The sequence below is a fragment of the Podarcis raffonei genome, chromosome 6 (genome assembly GCF_027172205.1).
Source record: "Podarcis raffonei isolate rPodRaf1 chromosome 6, rPodRaf1.pri, whole genome shotgun sequence".
NCBI classification, from domain to species: Eukaryota; Metazoa; Chordata; class Lepidosauria; order Squamata; family Lacertidae; genus Podarcis; species Podarcis raffonei.
This window is the reverse complement of record NC_070607.1, coordinates 23,420,459-23,443,386: the sequence shown is the minus strand read 5'-3', so window position 1 is coordinate 23,443,386 and position 22,928 is coordinate 23,420,459. Positions and strand designations below refer to the sequence as shown.

At 43.7% G+C, this 22,928-nt stretch overlaps 1 protein-coding gene across 1 annotated transcript in view; it reads left to right on the top strand.

The window, feature by feature from the left end:
* The first annotated feature begins 2,025 nt into the window (after positions 1-2,025).
* Positions 2,026-22,928, top strand: part of SLC30A7 (solute carrier family 30 member 7) — a 31,469-nt gene continuing 10,566 nt past the window's right edge. The window contains exons 1-8 of the mRNA XM_053391605.1: positions 2,026-2,307; positions 2,905-3,006; positions 7,319-7,432; positions 9,781-9,868; positions 11,103-11,229; positions 13,115-13,270; positions 15,144-15,194; positions 17,144-17,279. Coding sequence (XP_053247580.1) covers positions 2,228-2,307; positions 2,905-3,006; positions 7,319-7,432; positions 9,781-9,868; positions 11,103-11,229; positions 13,115-13,270; positions 15,144-15,194; positions 17,144-17,279 — 854 coding nt within the window. The 5' untranslated portion in view covers positions 2,026-2,227. The remainder of the gene's footprint in view (positions 2,308-2,904; positions 3,007-7,318; positions 7,433-9,780; positions 9,869-11,102; positions 11,230-13,114; positions 13,271-15,143; positions 15,195-17,143; positions 17,280-22,928) is intronic.

Here is a 22,928-nt window from a genome sequence, read left to right as displayed (position 1 = left end):
TCTTGGAGAGCGGGATCTTCAGAACTGTATCTTCGCCTCTCGGTTATTTGTCGCGATTTTTCATTTCAGCTGTCTCTGATGGATTCCGGATGTTATTAAGGGCAGCGCGCTTTTAGAATCGCTAATGCCTATGGGGGTTGGAAAGAGTGGCGTTAGATTTTATTTTTAAAAAATAAACACTCGATTTTGAAGTTGGGTGGCCATCTGTCATGTATGATCTGTTTGAGATTGCAGCCTAGCAAATCACTAAGAGCTTCTTAGTGCATTGCCGGGGGTTGGACTAGATGACCCCCGGGGTTCCCTTCCAACTTCTACGAGAAGAGGTCAAAAGAAACTCTTAGTGATTTGCTAGGCTGCGATCCTGCCGGATTTGCACGGTGACCCTTTAAGGTGCCAAAATACTGGCTCCCAGTTTAGGATTCCATGTATGCGAGTTGGGGCAGAGGGAAGAGATGCCTGTCCCCCATTTTTTGAACTGCTGAAGGAGCTATTCATATACAGTGGTACCTCGGGATGTGAACGGGATCAGTTCTGGAGCCCCGTTCACATCCTGAATAGAACATAAGATGCGACGGCGCATGCGCAAGTCGCGTTTTGCTGCTTCCACGCATGCGCGTGATGTCATTTTGAGTGTCTGCGCATGCACGAGCAGCGAAACCCAGAAGTAATGTGCTCCATTACTTCCGGATTACTATGGAGCGCAACCCGAAAGTGCTCAACCTGAAGCACATTCAACCCAAGGTATGACTGCAGACTATTCACTTATCTGTACCAGCTCCTGCCAACCTAGCAATTTGAAAGCACGCCAGTGCAAGTCGATAAATAGGCTCCACTGCGGCGGGAAGGTAATCAGCGTTTCTGTGCGCTCTGGTTTCCGTCAAGGTATTCCGTTGCGCCAGAAGCGGTTTAGTCATGCCGGCCACATGACCCGGAAAGCTGTCTGTGGACAAACACCGGCTCCCTTGGCCTGAAAGCGAGATGAGTGCCACAACCCCATAGTGGCCTTTGACTGGACTTAACTGTCCAGGGGTCCTTTACCTTTTAGTGCTCTGCTTCACTTTGGAGGGGTGAGGTGGGTTGCAATTAGCTGATTAAGAAGCAACTAGGTGGGCTGGAGAGAGAGGAGAGATGCTGCAAAGCTGAGGCCAGAGAGACACATTTAGTTCTGTGCTGGTCTTTGGGACTCCCTTGGTATCAGAAAGGGGGAGCAAGATCAGTTGGGGTGTCAGTGCAGTCCTATGCTCACATTATATACATATATGTGTGCGTGTGTAACTTAAGCCATACTGTATAGCCTAAATACATCATCATCATTATTAATCGCTCACATGACGTGGTGCACACACACCATTTGAATGGCAATACCCCTCAACTTTTGGGGGGGGTTAAAGGGCTAAAGATGTATTGTGTGCTGTTTTATAGTCTGTTGGAAGCTGCCCAGAGTGGCAACCCAGTAAGAGGGGCGGGGTACAAGTATAATAATAATAATAATAATAATAATAATAATAATAATAATAATATTATCAACAACAATTCCTCTTCACCCAGACCTTGGTCTAACTAAGCAGTCTGTGGCCTTCTTTAAAGCTGTGTGTTGGAGGGTCATTGCTTCATTTATGTATTTTTGTGGTTGTTGTTTTTTTACTGTAAACTTCCTTCTGATGCTCAGGCAAGGGCGGTATATAAATCTAATTAATAATAATTATTATTATTCACGGCCAGGAACTAATACTAATAGTAATACTAATAGTGGAAAGGTCTCTTGTAAAGAAGCAGGCAAAACAATGGAACACAGTGTTATAATAATAATAATAGTTATGAGTTTGGGGCAGGTTGAAGAACTTATTGTTGTTGTTATTGTTATTGTTATTGTTGTTATTATTATTATTTCCAGGCCCTGACTAAACTCCAGCCAGCCTCTCCCACAGAGCGAGAAGCCCCGCCCCCTCTGCTCCCGCTCTCCGCCCCACGTGACGCAACTCGGCCTCCGCTCCTACCGCGCAGGCTCCGTAGCGGCGCCTCGGTCCGGTTGTGCCGGAAGTCTCCCTTGGCGGAAGGGGCCGGCTGCTGGGCTCACCTGGCAGAGAAGCGAGCGCGAAGGGGCCGGGAGGGGGGCGCCTGCCAGCCAGCCAAGCCAAGCCCGCCCGCCCAGCCCCGCTTCGCCGAGCCAGGCCTCGGGTCCCGCTCCCCCTCCGCCCGGCCCGCGCGCGGCCCGCCACCCTGGAAGATGCTGCCTTTGTCCATCAAGGACGACGAGTACAAGCCGCCCAGGCTCAACCTGCTCCGAAAGCTCTCGGGCTGGTTCAGGTGAGGAGCGCGAGGCCGAGGGAAGAAGCAGCCCGACACGCGTCCACACGCGTGTGCGTGGGAATGCGGTCGGAGGCGAGCTCAGCATGAGGGCTTGGCAGCATGGAGGCTGCCTCGGGGAAGGGGCGAGGCTTTGCGCTGTGTGAGGAGGAGGAGGCTTTGCTTTGGCAGGCCGCCTTGTCCGGGATGTGACCCCCCTCTTGGGGGGGGGTCGGAAGGTGGGGATGCAGGTGCACTGAGGGGGTGGCTTATAACCGATGCTTGGGGGGGGGGCCCTGCCAGCCAGCCAGCCAGCCAGCCTGCCAGCCTGGTACGGATGTGGGTGGGGGGCGACCAGAGTTGGAAGCCACCCCCAGGGTCATCTAGTCCAACCCCTGCAGTGCAGGACTATTTTGCCCAAAGTGGGGCTCTCGAATCCAGGACCCTGGGCTTAAGAGTCTCCTGCTCTATGGACTGAGCTGTCCCAGAGTACCAGCTTCTCTTTTTCCCTTGAGAGAGGCGAGACCCCGGCCAGCATCGCTTCTTGGCTAACTCTCTTTTTCACCTCCATGCTCTCCTCCTCCTCTAAGTGCGCCCTGTTTCCTGCCCGCCCTTTAGGTCGATCCTGTCGGACAAGACGTCAAGAAATCTCTTCTTTTTCCTCTGCCTCAACCTCTCCTTTGCCTTCGTGGAGCTGCTGTATGGCATCTGGAGCAACAGGTACCAGGAAGGGAGGGAGGATGCGGGAGAGGCGGTGCCTGTTCAGCTCCGCTGCTACTGCTGCCACGTCTCTCTCTGGCTGGTGCTGAGGAAGCACCAGCGCCGGGTGTGTGATGATGGCTGAGAGTGTCATTGGCCCTGGGAAAAGAGGGTGTGTGTTGGACTATCTCATTCATTCCTCCTCCTTGGAAGGCTGAGCTGCCAATGTTTGTTTTATGGGAAGCGGTCTTTTTGGTACACGTTGTTTTAAGAGCAGGTTTTAAACTTCAGGAAGAAAAGAAGGCAGGGAGGCTTTCAAGAAGAGGAGGTGACTGTACTAGGGGTGGGGAAAGAAATGTTTTGGAGCCCTTCTCCCTTTTTGGCTGGCTGGAAGGTTTTTGTTGGAGGGACTGCTTGCATAACCGTTGCCTCTGAGTACATGATCTGCTAGATTTGGTACTCCTGAGGAGTTATGCAGTGTACCCTGTGTAGAACGGTTGCTATAGTAAGATCAGGGAGAAAATGCTGCAGGATAATGAAACCTTAACTGGTCAGGTCCTGTAGATTAGAAGTTGCCAAAGGCAAAATGTCAACATGCTGTTCCTTTAGCTCATGAAGGCGTAACTTCTGCAACTGTAATGATGCTGCAGGGATTGATATCTAGGCCTTTATTTTTCTCCGGCAAAATTTGGGAAAGTTGTTGATAGTTTATGGCACATGTATTCTCTTGTGGAAGCCATATAATCAATCCCTTATTTCTTAAGATGCTGTGTCCTTGTATCCTGTACAGTGGTACCTCGGGTTACATACACTTTAGGATATATACACTTCAGGTTACAGACTCCGCTAACCCAGAAATAGTACCTCGGGTTCAGGATGAGAACAGAAATTGTGCTCCAGTGATGCGGCAGCAGCAGGAGGCCCCATTAGCTAAAGTGGTGCTTCGGGTTAAGAACAGTTTCAGGTTAGGAACGGATCTGTGGAACGAATTAAGTACGTAACTAGAGGTACCACTGTAGTGACCAAATGGATGATGCCAGTAGCTCATCAAAGCAAATCAAGTACACTAGACTAAGAGCTGGTTCACACATGGCTTTCCCCCTTCTGTAGACAGAGAGAGCACTATAAGAAACCCCTGACAGATAATTTGGGAAGTTATGGCAGCTTCTGAACCTGTCAATATATTGCAGAATAAATACAAATATCATACTTTGCACATACTGCTATATACGTGTTAAGAAACACATGTATGTAGGAGGAGGTGTTAGTGCTACGGGCAACTGGGGAACGGGCAAACAAAAAGCCTTTGAAAGAATTTCCTGCATTTTACCAGTACTGTAGAGAGAGAACGAAGTATCGATACAACTTATTCAATATTTATTTGTTTTGGCTGCTTTTTAAAGGTTTATATGCATGAATAGCATGGGTTCTCTTCATGTTGGTGCCCTTTAGAAATGTATTGGTGGTAAAGTTATTTGCAGTTCAGAGCCTGATGTTACAAACAGCAGCTGGGTTGCAGAACCATGCCGTCTTTTGACAGCATGGACACGTTTCAGTACAGAGAGCTCTGAGAAATATTTGACCATGTATCTGCTGCAACAATATAGCTCGCCATAAGATTCTAGATGGAAGGCTTTGGCACTCTTATGTCAGAAAATAAATTGTTGTGACTTAAAATCAATATATAAACCACGTATGCATGAGATAAAGGAGTTGTCCGTTGTTCCCTGCCATCTGGAGCACAAAATGGAGAAGTGGGTGTTGGGTGCTGTTGCTTGAAGGCGTTTAGGGCACCTTCAATCAGCCGAGCTCAACCCAGCTGCTCTTCACTGACACTTTCTTCAGGAATGGCTTTCATCTATGACCAGCAGTCATTAGATGCCTTAATAGTCCCCATGATGCACTTTTATTAGGGTTCCTATGCATCCTAGCACCTTGTAGTATGACAGGCTATCTTTGTATGCATATAGTCTCTGACTTCTTGGTATCTTTTTTTACTCAAAAGCTTGGTATCTGTCAGGCCCCAACACTGTTAGAAGCTTCTCTGTGAATTTTTGCATTACTGTGTCTTTAAGAGCCCCGTTTATTTTTGTAGCAAACAGTATCTTCATAATAAATATTTAAATAGTGCTTCATGTGGGTGGGTCTTCTGTGAATACTAGGAGAGATGAGGTGGGTTAAATCTAAATTATGGTTATGATTAGTGGAAAGCTCATTCTGACAATTTGAATAGAAACACACAATTTCAGAACTAAAGTATTTTATGAGCCACTGGGAATGAATTTGTTTTTATGACAGTCTTTATTTTCTGCTCTTTAGTCCAGAGACTTTCAGCGAGTGCCTACAACTCAAATAAACTTACCACATAAGAGACCAGTACAGTGGTACCTCTGGTTGCGAACGGGATCCGTTCCGGAGCCCTGTTCGCAACCTGAATGGAATGCAACCCGTGTCTGCGCACGCGCGGGTCGCAATTCGCCGCTTCTGCACATGCGCATGACGTCATTTTGCGTGTCTGCGCATGCATGAGCAGCGAAACCCGGAAGTAACCCTTTCCGGTACTTCTGGGTCGCCGCAGGACACAACCTGAAAAGACGTAACCTGAACCGAACGTAGCAAGAGGTATGACTGTATCAGAAATATTTAAAACCAAGGAAAACTCAAAGCAGTTAAAATATCTAATGTTAGCACTTAAAGGCCTGGGCAAGTAAGATGGTCTTATTCACACAGTGTTAAAAAGAATTGGAGTGTGCATCAGGCAAGCCTGCCTGGGGAGAGCATTTCACAAGCAGGGTACAATGGCAGAAAAGACATTTCCCTGGTCACTCACTGCCTCCCTACACAAGGCAGGGGAAGGTCCTCTGAGAATGATCTAAAATCTTTGGGAGCTTCATAATGCATTCTGCTAGTGTTTCTGAACAGCTGATGAATGCTATGTACTTCAGATGCTTTTACGGAGTAATGCTAATATAAATACAGCTTAAGTTAGAGGAAGCTTAACATCACTTAAGAAAACGACTCACACCAGGCAGGCCTGTTTTGAAAGCTATGCTTCCAAATTTAGGATAAACTACCATAGGAGTAATTATTTTCCTGAGGTGAGTAATAGTTTTTACTTGCCAAATTGCTTCAGATGCCATGTGAGACACAGGCTTACATTCCTGGATGGGCTGGTAACAATTTTTATGGAGTTGGTTCCCTTTTGTATTTATTTCTTAGGCTGATCCAAACCTACCTTCACTGATAAATCAGAGAATATGGTTGTTTCAACACGCAGATTAATAATAAGGAAAATAGCCATTGGAGCTGAACTTGCTAATTCTTTTGAGCCTGCTTGTTTCTGGTGTTGAAGCAAACCAGTCAACAGGGACTTGTTGAACTGCTAGAAAAATGAAGCTTTTCCAAGCAGTGACAGTTGCGGATATTAGCACAGGGAAGCTATATCTGGAGATCTACCAGATCATATATTACAATCTGTATGACTGGATCCCCAGGAACGAACAGTATTTACCTCATTGGACTGTGTGAACCAGTCCTCTTAAAAAAGATTCAATGTAGGATTTATTTTTAGCTACATCAAAGGTAAAAAACCCCCAACAGTTGCAGGTAATTTTGAACATATTTTGGCAGAAAACTGTTTCATTACTATAACCCAGTATCATTATAGCTATGTAGATGGGCTAGGCAATTTCTCACCAGTGGATTGTAATAACAAGTGACTGTAAAGCTCTCATTAACATTCCTGATTGGAATTTCAAATTAATCCTGCCTTTTACCACCTGCTGAAGACTTGCCATTAAATGTGCTTGATCAGGAAATAATTTGCCATGAATCAGTGAACACATACATTTTCGAACTCCTTCAGGTGTTCAGGAATGGCTAGGTGAGGCTATTGTCTTGCCTCTATTGTGGGGAAAGTGTTGGTGGCTATGTTACACTCTCTGATTTCATCTGAATGTCTTATCCAGGATAGACTACAAATATTTTGTCCAGGATTTTACTTTTGGTGACAGTACATTTAATTCCTTCCTCTGGCTAATAAATTAATCATCTTGTAGTTCATTGTACTGAATTTTCCCAATGCTTTGTGCATAAGATCTATTAATTAGTCTCACTTCTTAATAGGTTCTGATGGGATAGAGTTTTTGAATGAACTAGATACCGTGTAAATGTGTATTAGCAAGAAAACAATATTTTAAGTAAAAACTCCAAAGGAACACTGGCTTTTGAGCAATCCTTGCGCACAGTGGAGTCGCTAATGGAACTGACCTTGAAGCATTCAAATGTGCTATAACTTCTGGTACCTAACCAAATGTTTTCTTTGCTTTTCCAGTTTAGGTCTAATATCAGATTCTTTTCACATGTTCTTTGACTGCACTGCTCTGTTAGCTGGACTGGCAGCGTCAGTAATTTCAAAGTGGAGATCAAATGATGCCTTTTCTTATGGGTAAGTGGAGAAAACATAGATGTTCTAAGAAACCTATAAAGGTAAAGGTACCCCTGCCCGTACGGGCCAGTCGTGACCGACTCTGGGGTTGCGTGCCCATCTCGCTTAAGAGGCCGGGGGCCAGCACTGTCCGAAGACACTTCCGGGTCACGTGGCCAGCGTGACGAAGCTGCTCTGGCGAGCCTGCACCAGCGCAGCACACGGAAACGCCGTTTACCTTCCCGCTATAAAGCGGTACCTATTTATCTACTTGCACTTAAGGGTGCTTTCGAACTGCTAGGTGGGCAGGAGCTGGGACCGAACGACGGGAGCTCACCCCGCCGAGGGGATTCGAACCGCCGACCATACGATCGGCAAGTCCTAGGCGCTGAGGTTTTACCCACAGCGCCACCCGCGTCCCTAAGAAACCTATATATTGCCTCTAATGCCTGATGGTAATAGATGACAGAATGTCAGCATACTCTAATCAAACTAAACAGGGCAGTGTTGCTTTTAGGAATTGTACTGAAGTGGGCTGGTGGAATTAGGCTGTAAATATTTCTATTGTACCTATTGTACTACCTTTTTGGTAGGAGGGCCAAGTCTCAGACACTTGGGAACTTTTCGCCTTTAATGTTAATGAAAATATGACTCAAATTAATGTCAGACCGTTTAGCTGTTGGTTCGGATACACTTTCCCACTCTCAGGGACGTGCAAGCTTCCAGAAATCCGAAGCTTTCTCTGCTTAGGGAATACAATGAATGTTTATTATGGATACAAGTTGCCTTGAAAATCTGACTGGTGCTGTGTTGCTCCCGAGGCTTTCTGTGGGTTGCACCCCTGCTAGTTCCTGGCTTCCTGATTGTGGTTTGTTTGGGAAAGTGCTGGCTTGGATGCAATGCTAAGACCGAAGCCTCCTTTCTGTGGTTGGTGAAGGAAAGAGTGAGGTCAGAGTGCTTGGTCTTTGTGCACCACCTAATCTTTCTAACTATGGCTTTGCATTATGCGCCCATGAGACCTTTGTGTCATGATGCCTGAAGGACCTCTTCAGTTTCATGCTTCGCACATGTGCATCATGTTTGCTGGCTCATGGTAACTAATTGATTTGTATCAGTAGCTGTCTGGCAGGCCACATCGGGCCCAATATAATCTTTTTGGCTTCCCTGAACTTGGCACAAACCCTTCTGAGGACCAAAACAGATGCTCACATCTTTGATAAACACACATATCAATTTGGCTATACAGTGGTACCTCAGGTTAAGTACTTAATTCGTTCCAGAGGTCCGTTCTTAACCTGAAACTGTTCTTAACCTGAAGCATCACTTTAGCTAATGGGGCCTCCAGCTGCTGCCGTGCCGCTGGAGCACGATTTTTGTTCTAATCCTGAAGCAAAGTTCTTAACCTTAGGTAATATTTCTGGGTTAGCGGAGTCTGTAACCTGAAGCGTATGTAACCCGAGGTACAACTGTAATGTGTTCATGTGGGGTCCACTTTTATTGCTCAGTCAAGCATGCAGAGGCCTATAGCAAAACCCACACCAACGGTGCCCCCCACTAGTTTAATTTCCTCCTCCTAACTCAGCTCTGATAATGAAAGGGAGCTGATTTGGGGGGTGGGGGGAAAGGCAACTCTACAGGCAGCAGAGCATGAGGAGGTAAGTTGGCTTTACTTCTATCCTCCATGCACTCAATCGTACGATAAAGTTGACACACGTTCAAGTTAAACTGGCAAATACATTTTTAGCAAACACATGGCATATCTGATTTTGGCCTCAGTAAGAAAGGAAAAATGAACTTTCATACGCTGCCTGGGAGCAGCACCTGCCAAATGAGAAGCAGGGCCTGGTGTGCTGCTTTTGACCTGGCTAAGGGCTGCTTTCTGTGTGGGTTCATACAAAGTGGTGCTTGCTGGCAAGAAGCAAGCTGAACGTTGCCTTACTGCAGGAAATGGGGGACTGCACCCACTCGGGAGCAAATCTTCCACTACCTGGTGTGAGTTGTGCTTGCAGATCAGGTGAGCAGCAGCGCTTTTGGAACTTCTCACTCAATAAATGGTGCCAGCTGGTTTGAAAGCAGTGTTCACGGCTCTGTTTCTCATTCAGTGGGTCAGTACTTCTCATTTAGAAAAATTATTGTAGGGGCTTTTGTTATGATGCAGTTCTGGTGTGGAGTCTGTATACCTTATTTGCATTCTAGGAGCTTCAATTCTTGCATTAGTTATTCTTTTTAAAAATATCACTTTATTCAGATTATTCGGCCACCAGTTATTACTGGGTTTTTCAACTACGGGGGGAAAGCTAAGACTTCAATAGTTGTGGAATTTGGGCTAATGCAGAGTGCTACTAAGATCTTTGTAAAAATCTTTCTAGGTATGTTCGAGCAGAGGTACTAGCTGGCTTTGTCAACGGTCTGTTTCTGATCTTCACAGCCTTCTTCATTTTCTCTGAAGGTGTCGAGGTATGTTATGAAGATGGCTATAAATCATTCCGGATAAATAAACTGATTTGTGCAGTTCAGTCCTGTGGTTATTTACGTGGAAGTTGGTGCCACAGATGCCTGGTTTGCATGACACTCTAAGCCTGCATCTAGTGGCATTGAAGTCAATATCACCAGTGCTGCCAGAGCAAAGAAATATGTTCAATAGTGCCTCCAAATGCAGGAAATGCATCCCCAAACCATCTTTTCACAAGATTTGAGACAGCCCAGTTTTAGCCCCATGATCATTAAATAGCAGGCACAAACCACAGCATGCTTCCCTATCAGAGGGCTAGGCTATGGGCAGCCAACACTTCTACTCTCAGAAAGACAAAATAGTGGTGCAATCCCCAGAAAGAATTAGGAGCAACGTAGCACAAGTGAGATATTCCAAGCAGCTTGTATCCATACTAAACAATCATGGCAGCTTCATCTGCTGACTTGATTCTTCAGTCTTTTCCCCCCAAACAAACTAGATACCGTATTTTTCGCTCTATAAGAGGCACCAGACCACAAGACGCACCTAGTTTTTGGAGGAGGAAAACAAGAAAAAAAAATATTCTGAATCTCAGAAGCCAGAACAGCAAGAGGGATTGCTGCGCAGTGAAAGCAGCAACCCCTCTTGCTGTTTTGGCTTCTGGGATAGCTGTGCAGCCTGTATTCGCTCCATAAGATGCACACACATTTCTCCTTACATTTTAGGAGGGAAAAAGTGAGTCTTATAGAGCAAAAAATACGGTAAATACGGCCAGGAGTAAGCCAAGACTTGCTCTTGACTTATTTCTGGTTTAGTGCTTGTAGTTGGTTGGAAACAAACAAACCATGGCTAGAGTTCACCTGAGAAACCAAGCTCTGGGTTTTTTGTAATGTGTGCAGCATCCCTGGGGGATTAAAACAAGCCATGGTTCAACTTGATTGAGAGCTCTTTGGTGGAAGGGATCTAGCTGTGATGGCTCTGTTCTGCCTCCACACTGCCAGTTGCTGGAAACCACTGGAGAGGAGAGTCCTCTTGTGCTCGGATCCTGTTTGTGGCTTTCCCATGGGGATCTGGTTGGCCACTGTGAGAACAGGATGCTGGCCTGATTCAGCAGACTCTCCTTATGTGTGGATGCAGACGATGCTTCACAGAGCACTGATATGTAGGATACCCTGAGAATGTTCTATAAGTGGATGTTGTAAATGACTTACACTCAAACTTTCTGCTTCCCTGTTGCAGAGAGCCCTTGAACCTCCTGACGTGCATCATGAAAGACTTCTTCCAGTTTCTATACTCGGCTTTCTTGTAAACCTGATAGGAATTTTTGTGTTCCAACATGGAGGACACGGCCACTCTCATGGTTCTGGTAAGATGCTCAAACAATAATCTTACGGGCCTCTCCAGGCATCCCTTTTGTTACACATTCATGATGATTTGTGCTCATGATGTTATTGGGGCAGTCAGACACGACCCCACTTTCAATTTTGCTTGTGCCTGCAAAAGCTTTGGGTTGAACATACTTTTTAATTTCTACTCAGTGGATGTACTAGAACGTCCTCCTTAAATCCTGTAGCTTTTTATACCTCAAATGTTCTGAGGTTGGTTTTTGGGGGGTGCAGGGAGGTTGGGATGTCCCATTTTTGCTGCCCTATAGTAATGCAATGATTTGTGGACGGTCCAGTATAAATCTACCACCAGCGCACTATTATTTCAACAGTGACATGCTGCAGAATGCACTTCCAACAAAACACCAATCTGGAGCGGCCTTTAATGAATCATTTTGTCTCCAGTTTCACTAGATGGCTCAGTACTACGTTCTGTCGTACAGCAAAGTTCCAGTGAGGTGTCTTGTACACTCATTATACAGCTGTGTTGTGCCTCTCATGCTGCAATATCAGCAACCACTGGTCACCCTTCACCAGCATCGTAAAAGCCTTGGAATACCTTTGATGTCCACTGGACTTTTCAGGAGAAAGGAAGAGTTGTTCCATAGCTTAGAGAGCCACTAGAAGGCCTTGCCTCCTTAGCATCAGCAAAACACCGCTGTAAAAAATGTCTTAAAGTGACATTCTAAGAATCAGAACCTGCTTTGTTGTTTTTATTGGCCAATTCATTAAGTCCTATATAGTATGCTACTACAACTCACTGGTTTTCACTGCCGTCTATACTTAATACGTGAAATGAATTTTTAATATGCGGCACGTAGTATTGCTTTAAATTTAGCAAGGAGCATATAAGCTGCTATCTGGAAATATGCAAATGATGGGAAATATCATGCATGGGGGAACTGTAGTGCTTAAATAGGCGATAGCTTGTGATGAAACTACTATTGTGTAGAAATATGAACTTTAGCTATGGCTTTGTTCTGAACTAGTGTAGAATAGAGCTATGCTTTGGTCAAGTTCAGGCATGACTCTCTCAAGCCATGGTTTATCAGCCTAAGATAGAGCTGTGTGCTTATGAGCCCTTGCAATCCTGGCTTTAGTGCATCTATCCTAGCTTTTTAAACCACAGTTGCCTTTGATGTCTGAATTGGTTTATTGGCCTATGCTCTATGATAATTGCGTCTGAAACTGGGCCTTAGTCGATTGGCTAGATTGAGCAAGGGCACATTTTTAGTTGATCACAGTATTTTTGATCAATTAATTGACTGAAATATAAGTCCTCTTGGTATGTGCCATCTTAGAGGTATCCCCTCCTGGGACAAAAAATTAAAAAAATGACAATACCTCTTCTGTGATTCATACATGCATCAACTGAGAAGAAATATTATACTTTTTCCCCTGCAAAGCTATTTTATAAGTTAATTTAAACACATACAATCAATCAGTTAAGATTACTTTTAATTAGATACAGTAATTAAGGGTGCTGTTTCAGGGTGAGGCAGGCTGCTTCAGTGGAAGATTTTGGGGTATCAAATATTTTCAGTTTTAACAGGTAGATTTTGGAGCAACAAGTTTTCTGTTTTAACAATGGGGATTGGGGACCATATGGAGTTTCTGCCTCAAGCACCGAAGCGTCTTTGGCCATTTCCGTCTTGTTTATTGAACAATTGAAAGAAGCTATTATTGCTTCATTGTTTTCAGACTTAACAATTGCAGCTACCTACAAAGACATTTCTTAAACCTAAGAAGGCTGCCCCTTCCTCATCACACAGGAATGACTTTACAGGGGTAACCCTGAGAAGTTACTATTAGTTGTGACAATACACAGAAGCGTTCTAAGTCACTCCAACAAATTTCTTTTTGCAGGGCATGAACATAGCCATTCCCTGTTTAACGGGGCTCTAAGCCACGGGCACAGTCATGGAGGACACGGGCACAGCCATGATTCCAAGCATGGACATGGGCATTCTCATGACCACAGCCATGGACATGGGGATTCGCAGAGTCAAGATTACTGCCATGGTAAGTGTATATGACCTAGCAGACTCACAGATACACATGCACACGCTGTGTCGTCTTCATTGTGGAACCCTTGCATGGATGCACTGCAATATTCTTGACTTTTCTGGACAGGAAGATAACATTGATTGTACAGTCGTACCTTGGAAATCGAATGGAATCCGTTCCGGAAGTCCCTTCAACTTCCAAAACCTTCGGAAACCAAAGCGCAGCTTCTGATTGGCTGCAGGAAGCTCCTGCAGCCAGTCAGAAGCCACAGAAGCCCCGTCGGATGTTCAGCTTCCAAAAATAGTTCACAAACCGGAACACTCACTTCTGAGTTTGTGGCATTCGGGAGCCAAAACCTTTGAGAACTAAGCTGTTCAAAAACCAAGGTACGACATATGGAAACAGTTGAATGTTGCCTTCTGACCATTTAACATGTTTTCTGCAGATTTATATGTAAGGGATTGTAAATATCCTATGTTGCTTGTGATATGTGCACATGATTATGTTTCTTGCTGTGTGTGCTCCCAAGGGAAATTGCTGTGAATAGGAACTATGTGCCATATGTATGCATTTATTTAAATTTTTGATGGTATTTAATACATGTGTATGCCACTCAGATGTGCGTAGGTGTGCTCTTAATAGCACACAATGATCTCCCAGGGGAAACTCACCTGAAGCCATCATTATATATATCTTTAGGCATCAGGCAAAAACTTCCTTCTATAACCAGGTCTTTGGCCTTTAATTATCTGTTGCCTTTAAGAAGGGGATGGGGTGTTTTTAATGTATTTCTTTTCCCTCTTGGTTTTAATGTATATATGTAGGGTTTTTATTGTCTGTTTGTTTGGTTTTAAGTCATTTTGGGCTGTTCTGGGCAAAATAAAGTGACTAACAAATTAATAAATAATAATAATAAACAGCACACAAGCGTATACTTACATGCAGACGAAATCTTCTTTTATTCAAACGGATCCTTCCAAATCTGTATCTGAAGCTGCTTGCTGTCATTTGAAAAGAACAAACAAACACAGATTAAAATCCAGATTAAATGGGGACTGGCATCAGTTCTATTTTAAGGCTCATGGCAACATTTTCTTTAACTGCATTGAAGGTGAAGGAGGACAATGACTCAGGACAGCAGCACAACAATGTATGTTGCCTTGAGCTTGATGGAAGCGTAGGCTAATAACAGAATTGTTGATTGCATTTTTGACAGTGAAGGAAGGTTGCTGAAAAGGATCTTTTTTAAAAAAAAATCATGCTGTGTAGATGTTGAGTAATTATTGCCTAGTATTCAGCCTCCCATTTTTATTTTTTTTGAACAGGTAATTAAAACGTCAGTGGCTTAGCTGCAGAATAATTTGGACTCCTGTAATATGAGATAATTCATGTCTGATTTCTAAGTGTTTGTTTTTAAGGCCTTAAACTTTACACGTTCTGGCCGTGTTTGACTTGCTTCTGGATTCTCAGCCTAATAGTAATCTGCACTTAGATACGACCCATTGTTTGGAAATCGTGACATTATGTCCCAAGTTGGCAGACAACAGAGCTTTCTACGGCTTGTGCCTGCGTTGTTAATTTGCTTCTTCCATCTTTCTCTTCTGTCACCTCAAAACAGAACCTAACATGAAATCGCTTGGAAAGTTTGGATTTTGGAGAATTCATTGATTTCCCTTCTCCCTCTATACCTTCACTTAAAAAAACATCCTAGGTTCAGTTTTTATTTTAATTAAAAAAAAGGATTTCCAGTTCCAATTGATTAAGAAGGTGATGCTATATAAGCTGTTGCTGCAAATAATACGATCCCTGAAAGAGAACTTCAGTGCTGAACAGAAACTCGCATAACATTGAGAGGATAAATGCATTTTATCTTCCTGCTGTTTTACAGATAATCATCCCATTGAATTGGCTGCAGGATCTAGCAAACAGATTTTAGAAGGTATGTTATCAACAGAGTGTGCTAAAACAGAGTCGGTGGAAATGAAGCAATAATAGCATAGTGCGAATCTGGAAGAAACAAAACTATATATATAAAAGTTTTATGTTGAAATTCACTAACAATGAGGAAACACATTTCTTTTCTGACCGATCCTGGACTTAGGGGACTCAGCCCCTTGGGGAGTTGGGAAGCAAAAGCCAACCACCCCTATTTTTCTACATCATACTCGAGAATTCACTTAGCCTATGTCCTATTGTGTTCAGAAGGAAACAGGAAGGAGCAGTTGTTGTGAGTTGCATCACTTTGCACTGATGGAATGTGCTTTGATCCAGTGCAGGGTGCTGTTAGCAGAATGTGGAGAAACGAAAGCTTTGTTGATTCCCTCTGCTCCCTCCAGCTCCATCCATGTGCCCCCAAAATCAGACAGACAGAAGCGGTTGAAGATAGCAGCTGCTTTTTTTAAATGAAGTAAGAATGCACACGGATAGCGCTGTGGGTTAAACCACAGAGCCTAGGGCTTGCCGATCAGAAGGTCAGCGGTTCGAATCCCCGCGAAGAGGTGAGCTCCCGTTGTTCGGTCCCTGCTCCTGCCAACCTAGCAGTTCGAAAGCAGGTAAAAGTGCAAGTAGATAAATAGGTACTGCTCCAGCGGGAAGGTAAATGGCGTTTCTGTGCGCTGCTCTGGTTTGCCAGAAGCGGCTTAGTCATGCTGGCCACATGACCTGGAAGCTGTACGGCGGCTCCCTCAGCTAATAAAACGAGATGAGCATCGCAACCCCAGAGTCGGCCACGACTGGACGTAACGGTCAGGGGTCCTTTTACCTTTACCTTTAAGAATGCAATGCAGATAAGCTTTTCAAGTCCTGTTAGAACTGCTCCATCCTTCATGGGAGATTATGCCCTCGGCTACCAGCAGAGGGATCCCTAGGCTTAGTTTTGGGATAGGTTCTACATATCATTGAAATGGGGTGGCTTGAATTTGTTCAGATTTGTGTAACTTGCCTATATTTATATACAAACTTAAGAAGTGTATTTGGAAAAAGAATTTGTTGCTGGCACACGAAAAGTATTTTCAGCAGTTGAAATGCAGAAGGGATCATAAATGTTTTGGTGTGTTTTTTTCGCAAAACTTCCTTCTGGCAAAGCTTTCTTCGAGTTCAGCTCATAAAAATGTATTAAAACATTTCAGCTCATAAAAATATATCAGCAGTGGGTTTTTAATCGTGATTGGTGTTTTATTAATTTGGAGAAAAATGATTGCTCCGCAAAAAGTTCAGGCCCTCAAAAGGGTTTAGATCTTGTGACAACAATTTTCCTTATGCTTTGCGTACTATGAAGGGACATGTAACCATTTGGGAAACTGGTATATAGACAAGTAGTGAAAATTTATTTTATTGTTATGTATTATTTTATTACAGTTTTTTGTTTTTGTTTTAGAAAAGAACCTATTTTATTATAGGGTTTTTCTTTCATCGTGTGAATCACCCAAGTGACTTTTGTTAGAGGGTGACCCACAAATAATGTAAATAAATGGCAACTCCTCTTGTAAAAATGTTCCTGATCATATGGAGGAGCTGTTTCCATAGTATGTTTGGCATGGGTACCACTTCTTGGACTGTTTGTGTTGTCTGAGTGATGTGAAAATAGCCAGCGCTGCATCTTCTAGAAACTGGGAAAAGCCCCAGTATGGATTCCACTTGTGGCTCACAGCTTTTGACACTACCTTTGCAGAATGGAATTGAGATTTGCTGTAACAGATTTCTCCTGCAAATGTAATGTGATAATAGGCATGTCCTGTATTTTTATGAGTAGCATAGTAAATATTTACACAGGAACTGTTTGTCTGCTATCCATTGTCGGCCGTGCCACTTATTTGAAGGCCTACTGAAATTTACGTTGAAAAAAATACATTAATATGCTTTCTGATCTTAACGTATGTTTGTTTGTAGGTGTATTTTTACATATTGTGGCTGACACACTTGGAAGTGTTGGCGTCATCATATCTGCGTTACTGATGCAGAACTACGGTTTAATGATAGCTGATCCTATCTGTTCGATGCTGATAGCTATGCTTATAGGAGTAAGGTAAGTGCTGGGATGGGTGGTCATTTTCTAGGGTTTGGAATTCAAGCAAATATTGCAGCCTTGATTGTTAGTTGCTATAATTGCAGCATCCGTTCTCTTTATCGCTTACTTGTTCCTTTCCCCCATCGTGTACCCATTTATTTCCACACCTAAAACTTTCTCCTGTCGGCAGCCAATCTTGCTTGCGCATGTAATTTCTGCGTATTTTAGGCTTGCAAAATGGCCTTTCTGACCCCCATTGTGAAGCATCTTTCCGTTGTGTGTTGTTTATATAAGCAATGTACTGTACTACTAAATAGACAAGAATGGCCTCAAATTCAGTGGAGCCCTGCCGGCTGGCACGCAGTGTAGTCTTCACCCAAACTCAGCTGCCAGACTTCTCATAAAAAGCTGCTCAATATCCGGCGTTGTCTTCTGAGGCTTCTTGCTGCCTTTTGTGGTGGAATGTCTCAAGCTTATTTAAAAAGTACCCCACGCAGCAATGGATTTCTGAAGCGGGGAAGTGTTCCACTGTGTAACATAGCTTTCAGAAACGGTTCTAAATAGAAGCTGACAAGGCATTCAGACTTTTCAGTCACGCAGAACTCTTCATTAAGTTGCACGTTAGGAGCAATTTTTTAAAAAGCTTTCGGAGTGAGGATAGGAGTCTAAACCAGCGGTTGCCAGTGTGATGCCCACGGGCACAGATAAGCCTGCAAGAGGGTTTCCAAAGCAACCAAAGGGTTTTCTCCCCCTGCTGGAATTAGGATTGAAAGAAGCATTCTGTTGGACCCAATGGAATAGGTTGCAATTTGTGCTTGATGGTCGCGGCAGTTTCTCCGGTTCACAGACCTGCCCATGAACCAAAATAGGTTGGCAACCCCTAAGCTGTTGTCTTCAATGTTCCTGTCTTAATATGGTAATAGAGGGAGCTTTCAAGACTTCTTTAGACGAGAACTTCGGCCTTTGTGTATAGAGCCCAATATGTGTAGGCCTGAGTCATACAGCTTGTACTTCACATTTGTGGTGTTTAGATTGCTAGGTGCTTCCACTAAAACTAAGCTCCTACGTGATGGGAGAAGGGGAGCAGCAATTTTCTTAATATATATATATATTGGTGCGATTATCTAAGATGTGTGGTTTCCCTGATTTACCAGTCTTATATCTGCATTTGTGGGCTGAGTCAGCGATGAAGGCTTAGCGTGTTAAATTCAGTTTAAGCCTTTTTGGAAGGTTTTGCTTTCTCTCACAAATTTTGTCAGTGTTCCTGTTGGGGAGGCATGGAATAGGGACATCTTCTACCTTTGGAGACCAGCATTATGGTGTGTTTTTGAAGAGATTTCAAAAAAGGTGGGGCTATTGTATAGTAGAATACTTGAGCTAGTACCCTTTCTTTCAGATTTAAACCGGGCATGGACTTGTTTGAGGTGATGAACAAAATTGTCTTCCATTCTGTCAAATGAAGACTATACTGATTATTTAACTTTTGAAGATGAGGCTCAAGAACTGTTTTTAATTTTTTATTCATTGCTGTACCATACAAAAACTGTTGTATGTAGACATTTCTAAGTGGGAAAGGGAATCTTTTGCACATGAAATACATAGTTTTCAGTATGAAAACTACATGTTTGCTAAAAGATGGAAACTGATAACCTGAGATGCACAAAATGTGTATTTTCTCTACGTGGGTTCTTTTGCCTTCTTGCCTCTACTTGTATTTAGTTAGGAATAGTCCTTAATACTCCACAAGGGTAACGAAGAAAAGCAAAGTTGCAGCTCAAGCCTGTACACCCTTAGCATCTAAATCAAGTTCGTGTAATATTTTGTTTCTCTCTGATCTGGAAGTGAGAATTTCTGGGAGATGAGCATGGTGCACAGATGATTTCTTGGTAGCGCAAGAGAGTGCAAGCAACCAGCTGCTGGGGAAAGGGTGTATGGATAGGAGGTGGAGGAGAAGGGTGAAATTTGGCTGCAGGACAACACCACTTCTGCCTCCTGGAAGCAATTTCTGAATGAGAGGCACCGCTGCAAAATAACCCAGGCCCAATGTTCACCTTAAATTATTGGCGCTAAATCTGAATCCCGTTGACAGCATTGACTTTCATTGATTTATAGTGCTTCCCAGCTCTTTACATTTTGAAACTTGGGGGGGTCTAAAGCTGATGGCTGCAAATTCGGACTTATTTCTGTTGACCTGTGAATCACGTTTCTGTGGCTCTTTTAAAAGATACCAGCGCCAGCTATCAATCTAAGTTCCGGATTTATGATAGTGCAGTGTCATTGCCTTGATTCCAGGCCAGATTTGTGTCATGCAACATGGGAATGAGGCAACATGGCCTTTTTGCGCAACAAGCGGGCAATATCTGTATTATGGTTGTACCTATGCGGAAGCATGTCAATTGATGTGTGGTTCTTTAAACAATGTCTTCGGTATTCTAAGGCTAATGGCAGGTCCCAGTCCGATATTAATTACTGTTATAAAATGAAAACAATTCTCAAATTACGGGGGCCTAGAGCACACTTTGTATGGGCTAGAGCCCACTTCATTATATCAATGAAAAGTTATCTCCAATTGGCAAGTATTCAGTGAGAAAAATGTCAAGTCTTGGGCCAAAAGGCCGTGAGATAATAATAGACAGTGACATACCGACAGTTGCAGATACAGTGGTACCTCGGGTTATGAACTTAATTCGTTCTGGAGGTCCGTTCTTAACCCGAAACCGTTCTCAACCTGAGGTACCACTTTAGCTAATGGGGCCTCCCAGTGCCGCTGCGCCATTTTTGTTCTCTTCCTGGGGCAAAGTTCTCAACCTGAGGTACTATTTCTGGGTTAGCGGAGTTTGTAACCCAAAGTGTTTGTAACCCAAAGCGTTTGTAACCCGAGGTACCACTGTACTATGAAAATAGTATCCCCCCCTCCTCTGCTAGTTGTAATACTTTTAGTAGGAAAGAAGTCCACAGACCCAATTAAGTCTGAATAAAATAGAATTGAATTAACTATTAGAAGTTTATTAGAATCGTAGAGTTGGAAGGGACCCCGGGATCATCTAGTCCAACCTGCTGCAATGCAGGAATATGCAGGATCAAACTTGCAACTTTGGCGTTATCAGCTTCTTCTTCTTCTTCTTCTTTTTCTTCTTCTTCTTCTTCTATCACTCGTAGCCGAGTAAGATGGTCTTCCATGAACAGGATCGTAACACTGAGTCCGTAAATGACTGTGGAGGCCAATTCTGGATCCACACGTCTTTCCTTAACCAACTAAGCTATCCAGTCTAGTAAGTCCTAGTCCAGCAATTCTACAGCAGAGCTTCCCTTTGAAGTCTAGGTTGGATTATGGTGACTCTCCAGTCAGCAGTGGTGTATCATGGGGGACGGAAATATTCTCCTACTTGTGTCTGAACGTTGCTGCTTTATATGTGTGAATGGTGTCCGTTTATTTTCTTTAGTAGAGAGTGATCCATGAGTCCTGTGTAGGGCTTGTCTAGATAGTATTACACTTGCCTCCAAAAAAGAAAAGAAAAAGGGATTAAACAGTAGCAACTCTCCTTTTTGCCAATGCAGCACTTGATTTCCAGTTTACTACAGGTTCAGCAAAGGTAAAGGTACGGTAAAGGACCCCTGGATGGTTAAGTCCAGTCAAAATTTATCCATGGGGTGTGGTGCTCATCTCGCTTTTCAGGCCAAGGGAGCCAGCATTTGTCCACAGACATGTGGCCAGCATGACTAAACTGCTTCTGGTGCAACAGGACACGGTAACGGAAACCAGAGCACATGGAAACGCCATTTACCTTCCTGCTGCAGTGGCACCTATTTATCTACTTGCACTGGTGTGCTTTCGAACTGCTAGGTTGGCAGAAGCCAGGACAGAGCAACGGGAGCTCACCCCATCACACGGATTTGAACTGCCGACCTTCCGATCGGCAAGCCCAAGAGGCTCAGTGGTTTAGACCACAGCGCCCACCTCCTCTCTACTAAAGTCAAATTAGTGTAAATATCTCACTGTAGAAGTTGCTGAATCACAGAATCATAGAATTGTAGAGTTGGAAGGGACCACGAGGGTTATCTAGTACAATCCCTTGCAATTCAGCCATCATTTGCCCAGTGTGGGGCTTGAACATGCATCCCCACTTGTGCATACTGGAGTTGATTGGTTGGTGTAATATAAGTCAGGGAAATGTGCAGAGCTGAATGAAGCTCACTCAAAAGGGGAAACTGAGGGTTTCTTCATAAGCATTCTTACAAAGAAAACTGTGGTTGTCTCAAACAAGGTCCCTGATCCATTGCCCCAATATTTTAAAAACTAAAGAAAAATGCTGCATGTTATTGTTTGTACAAGTTTAATGGAAAATAGTTGAATTTAAGGATGGCTGTCAAAGACCTTCCGTTAACATCCTACCTAAAAGTTTACAAGTTACAGAAACTATTTTTGTCCTTTAGCTTGTCCCTAGAAAACAACCAAACTTGTTATCAGATTGCAATTTAATCTTTTCCAAGAACCGCAGTGATTTATGCAGGCATGTAGTTCCTTCCAAACAAAAATAGACATGCTTCCAAGCACACAACAAAGATGTCAGAATGTTGGCTCTGCTCTAGAATCTTCTATGTACATAGGATTCGCTGTGTGACACAGAATAACATTAATCAAGAGTTCTCAAGAAAGCCACTGTCTAAGCCACAATGGTGATGCGGAAACACCAAAGGCTCAGCATTATACCGAGCTGGAAGAATGAATGCGCTGCATATTAAGTGGGCCAAGAAATAAAGCCTTTGAATGATGTACCTTAATGGTGGTGCACATTCTTAATTTACAAAAGTGGCTGTATTTCAAGTGTAATTTCCATGGTACATTTTTGGACAAGGTAGATGGACTCTGAAATGGTTTAGATACAAACGTAAATGTTTCCAGCCCTTGCTAGCTAGCTCAGTAGTCGAAACACTGGACTATTCTGAAGTTGCAAAGGAAAATTAAATCCTGCGTCCCCCAAATTAGATAGGTCAGTCAAGTATTTCCAACTTAGATTTTCAGATGCTACTGAATTTTGAGACTTTGATACCTGTTTGTTCCTTCTTCCAGGTTGCTCCTTCTCTCCCCCTCTTTCACATTTTCTTTCTTTCGCTCCCTTCCTATTGACCAACCGGAAGTTCCCTAAGAAATCTGGGTAGAAATCTTGCCCAGGACAGTTTTAAATAGTCCATGCCTTAGAAGAAAGGGGAAAGCTTCTGCTGAGCTCTCCTTGGTGCTTCATTTCCTATTTGTATCGACTGCAGACTCCATTACCCTCCCCTCCAGTGGGCAACATCCCAGGGGGTCCAGCTTGCACAATGGGCTTCCCACTCTTCCATCTGCAGCCCCCTCCCGAAATCTGCTCTGGCGTGTTGGAGGACCCTCTGGAGCAGGTTGGGAAGGTGTGGAGACTTCGGCGGGGAAGAGAGGGAAGTCTCATCTTCAGTGGTAAATATTAGATATTGCCCATTACACTCCCCCCCAACACCCACCATGAAGATTTTAGCTTGGTTTGCATGCAAGACTTTACCCTTGTGTGCTCACCTTTCCACCATGCCATAGTTTTCTGTTGCATCTGATCTGGCAAATTATGGCCTGGGCTTGCTTTCTGATTCAGAATCGCAAGCCACAGTTTTCCAGCCATGTTTCTTAGGCTTTTATTTGAC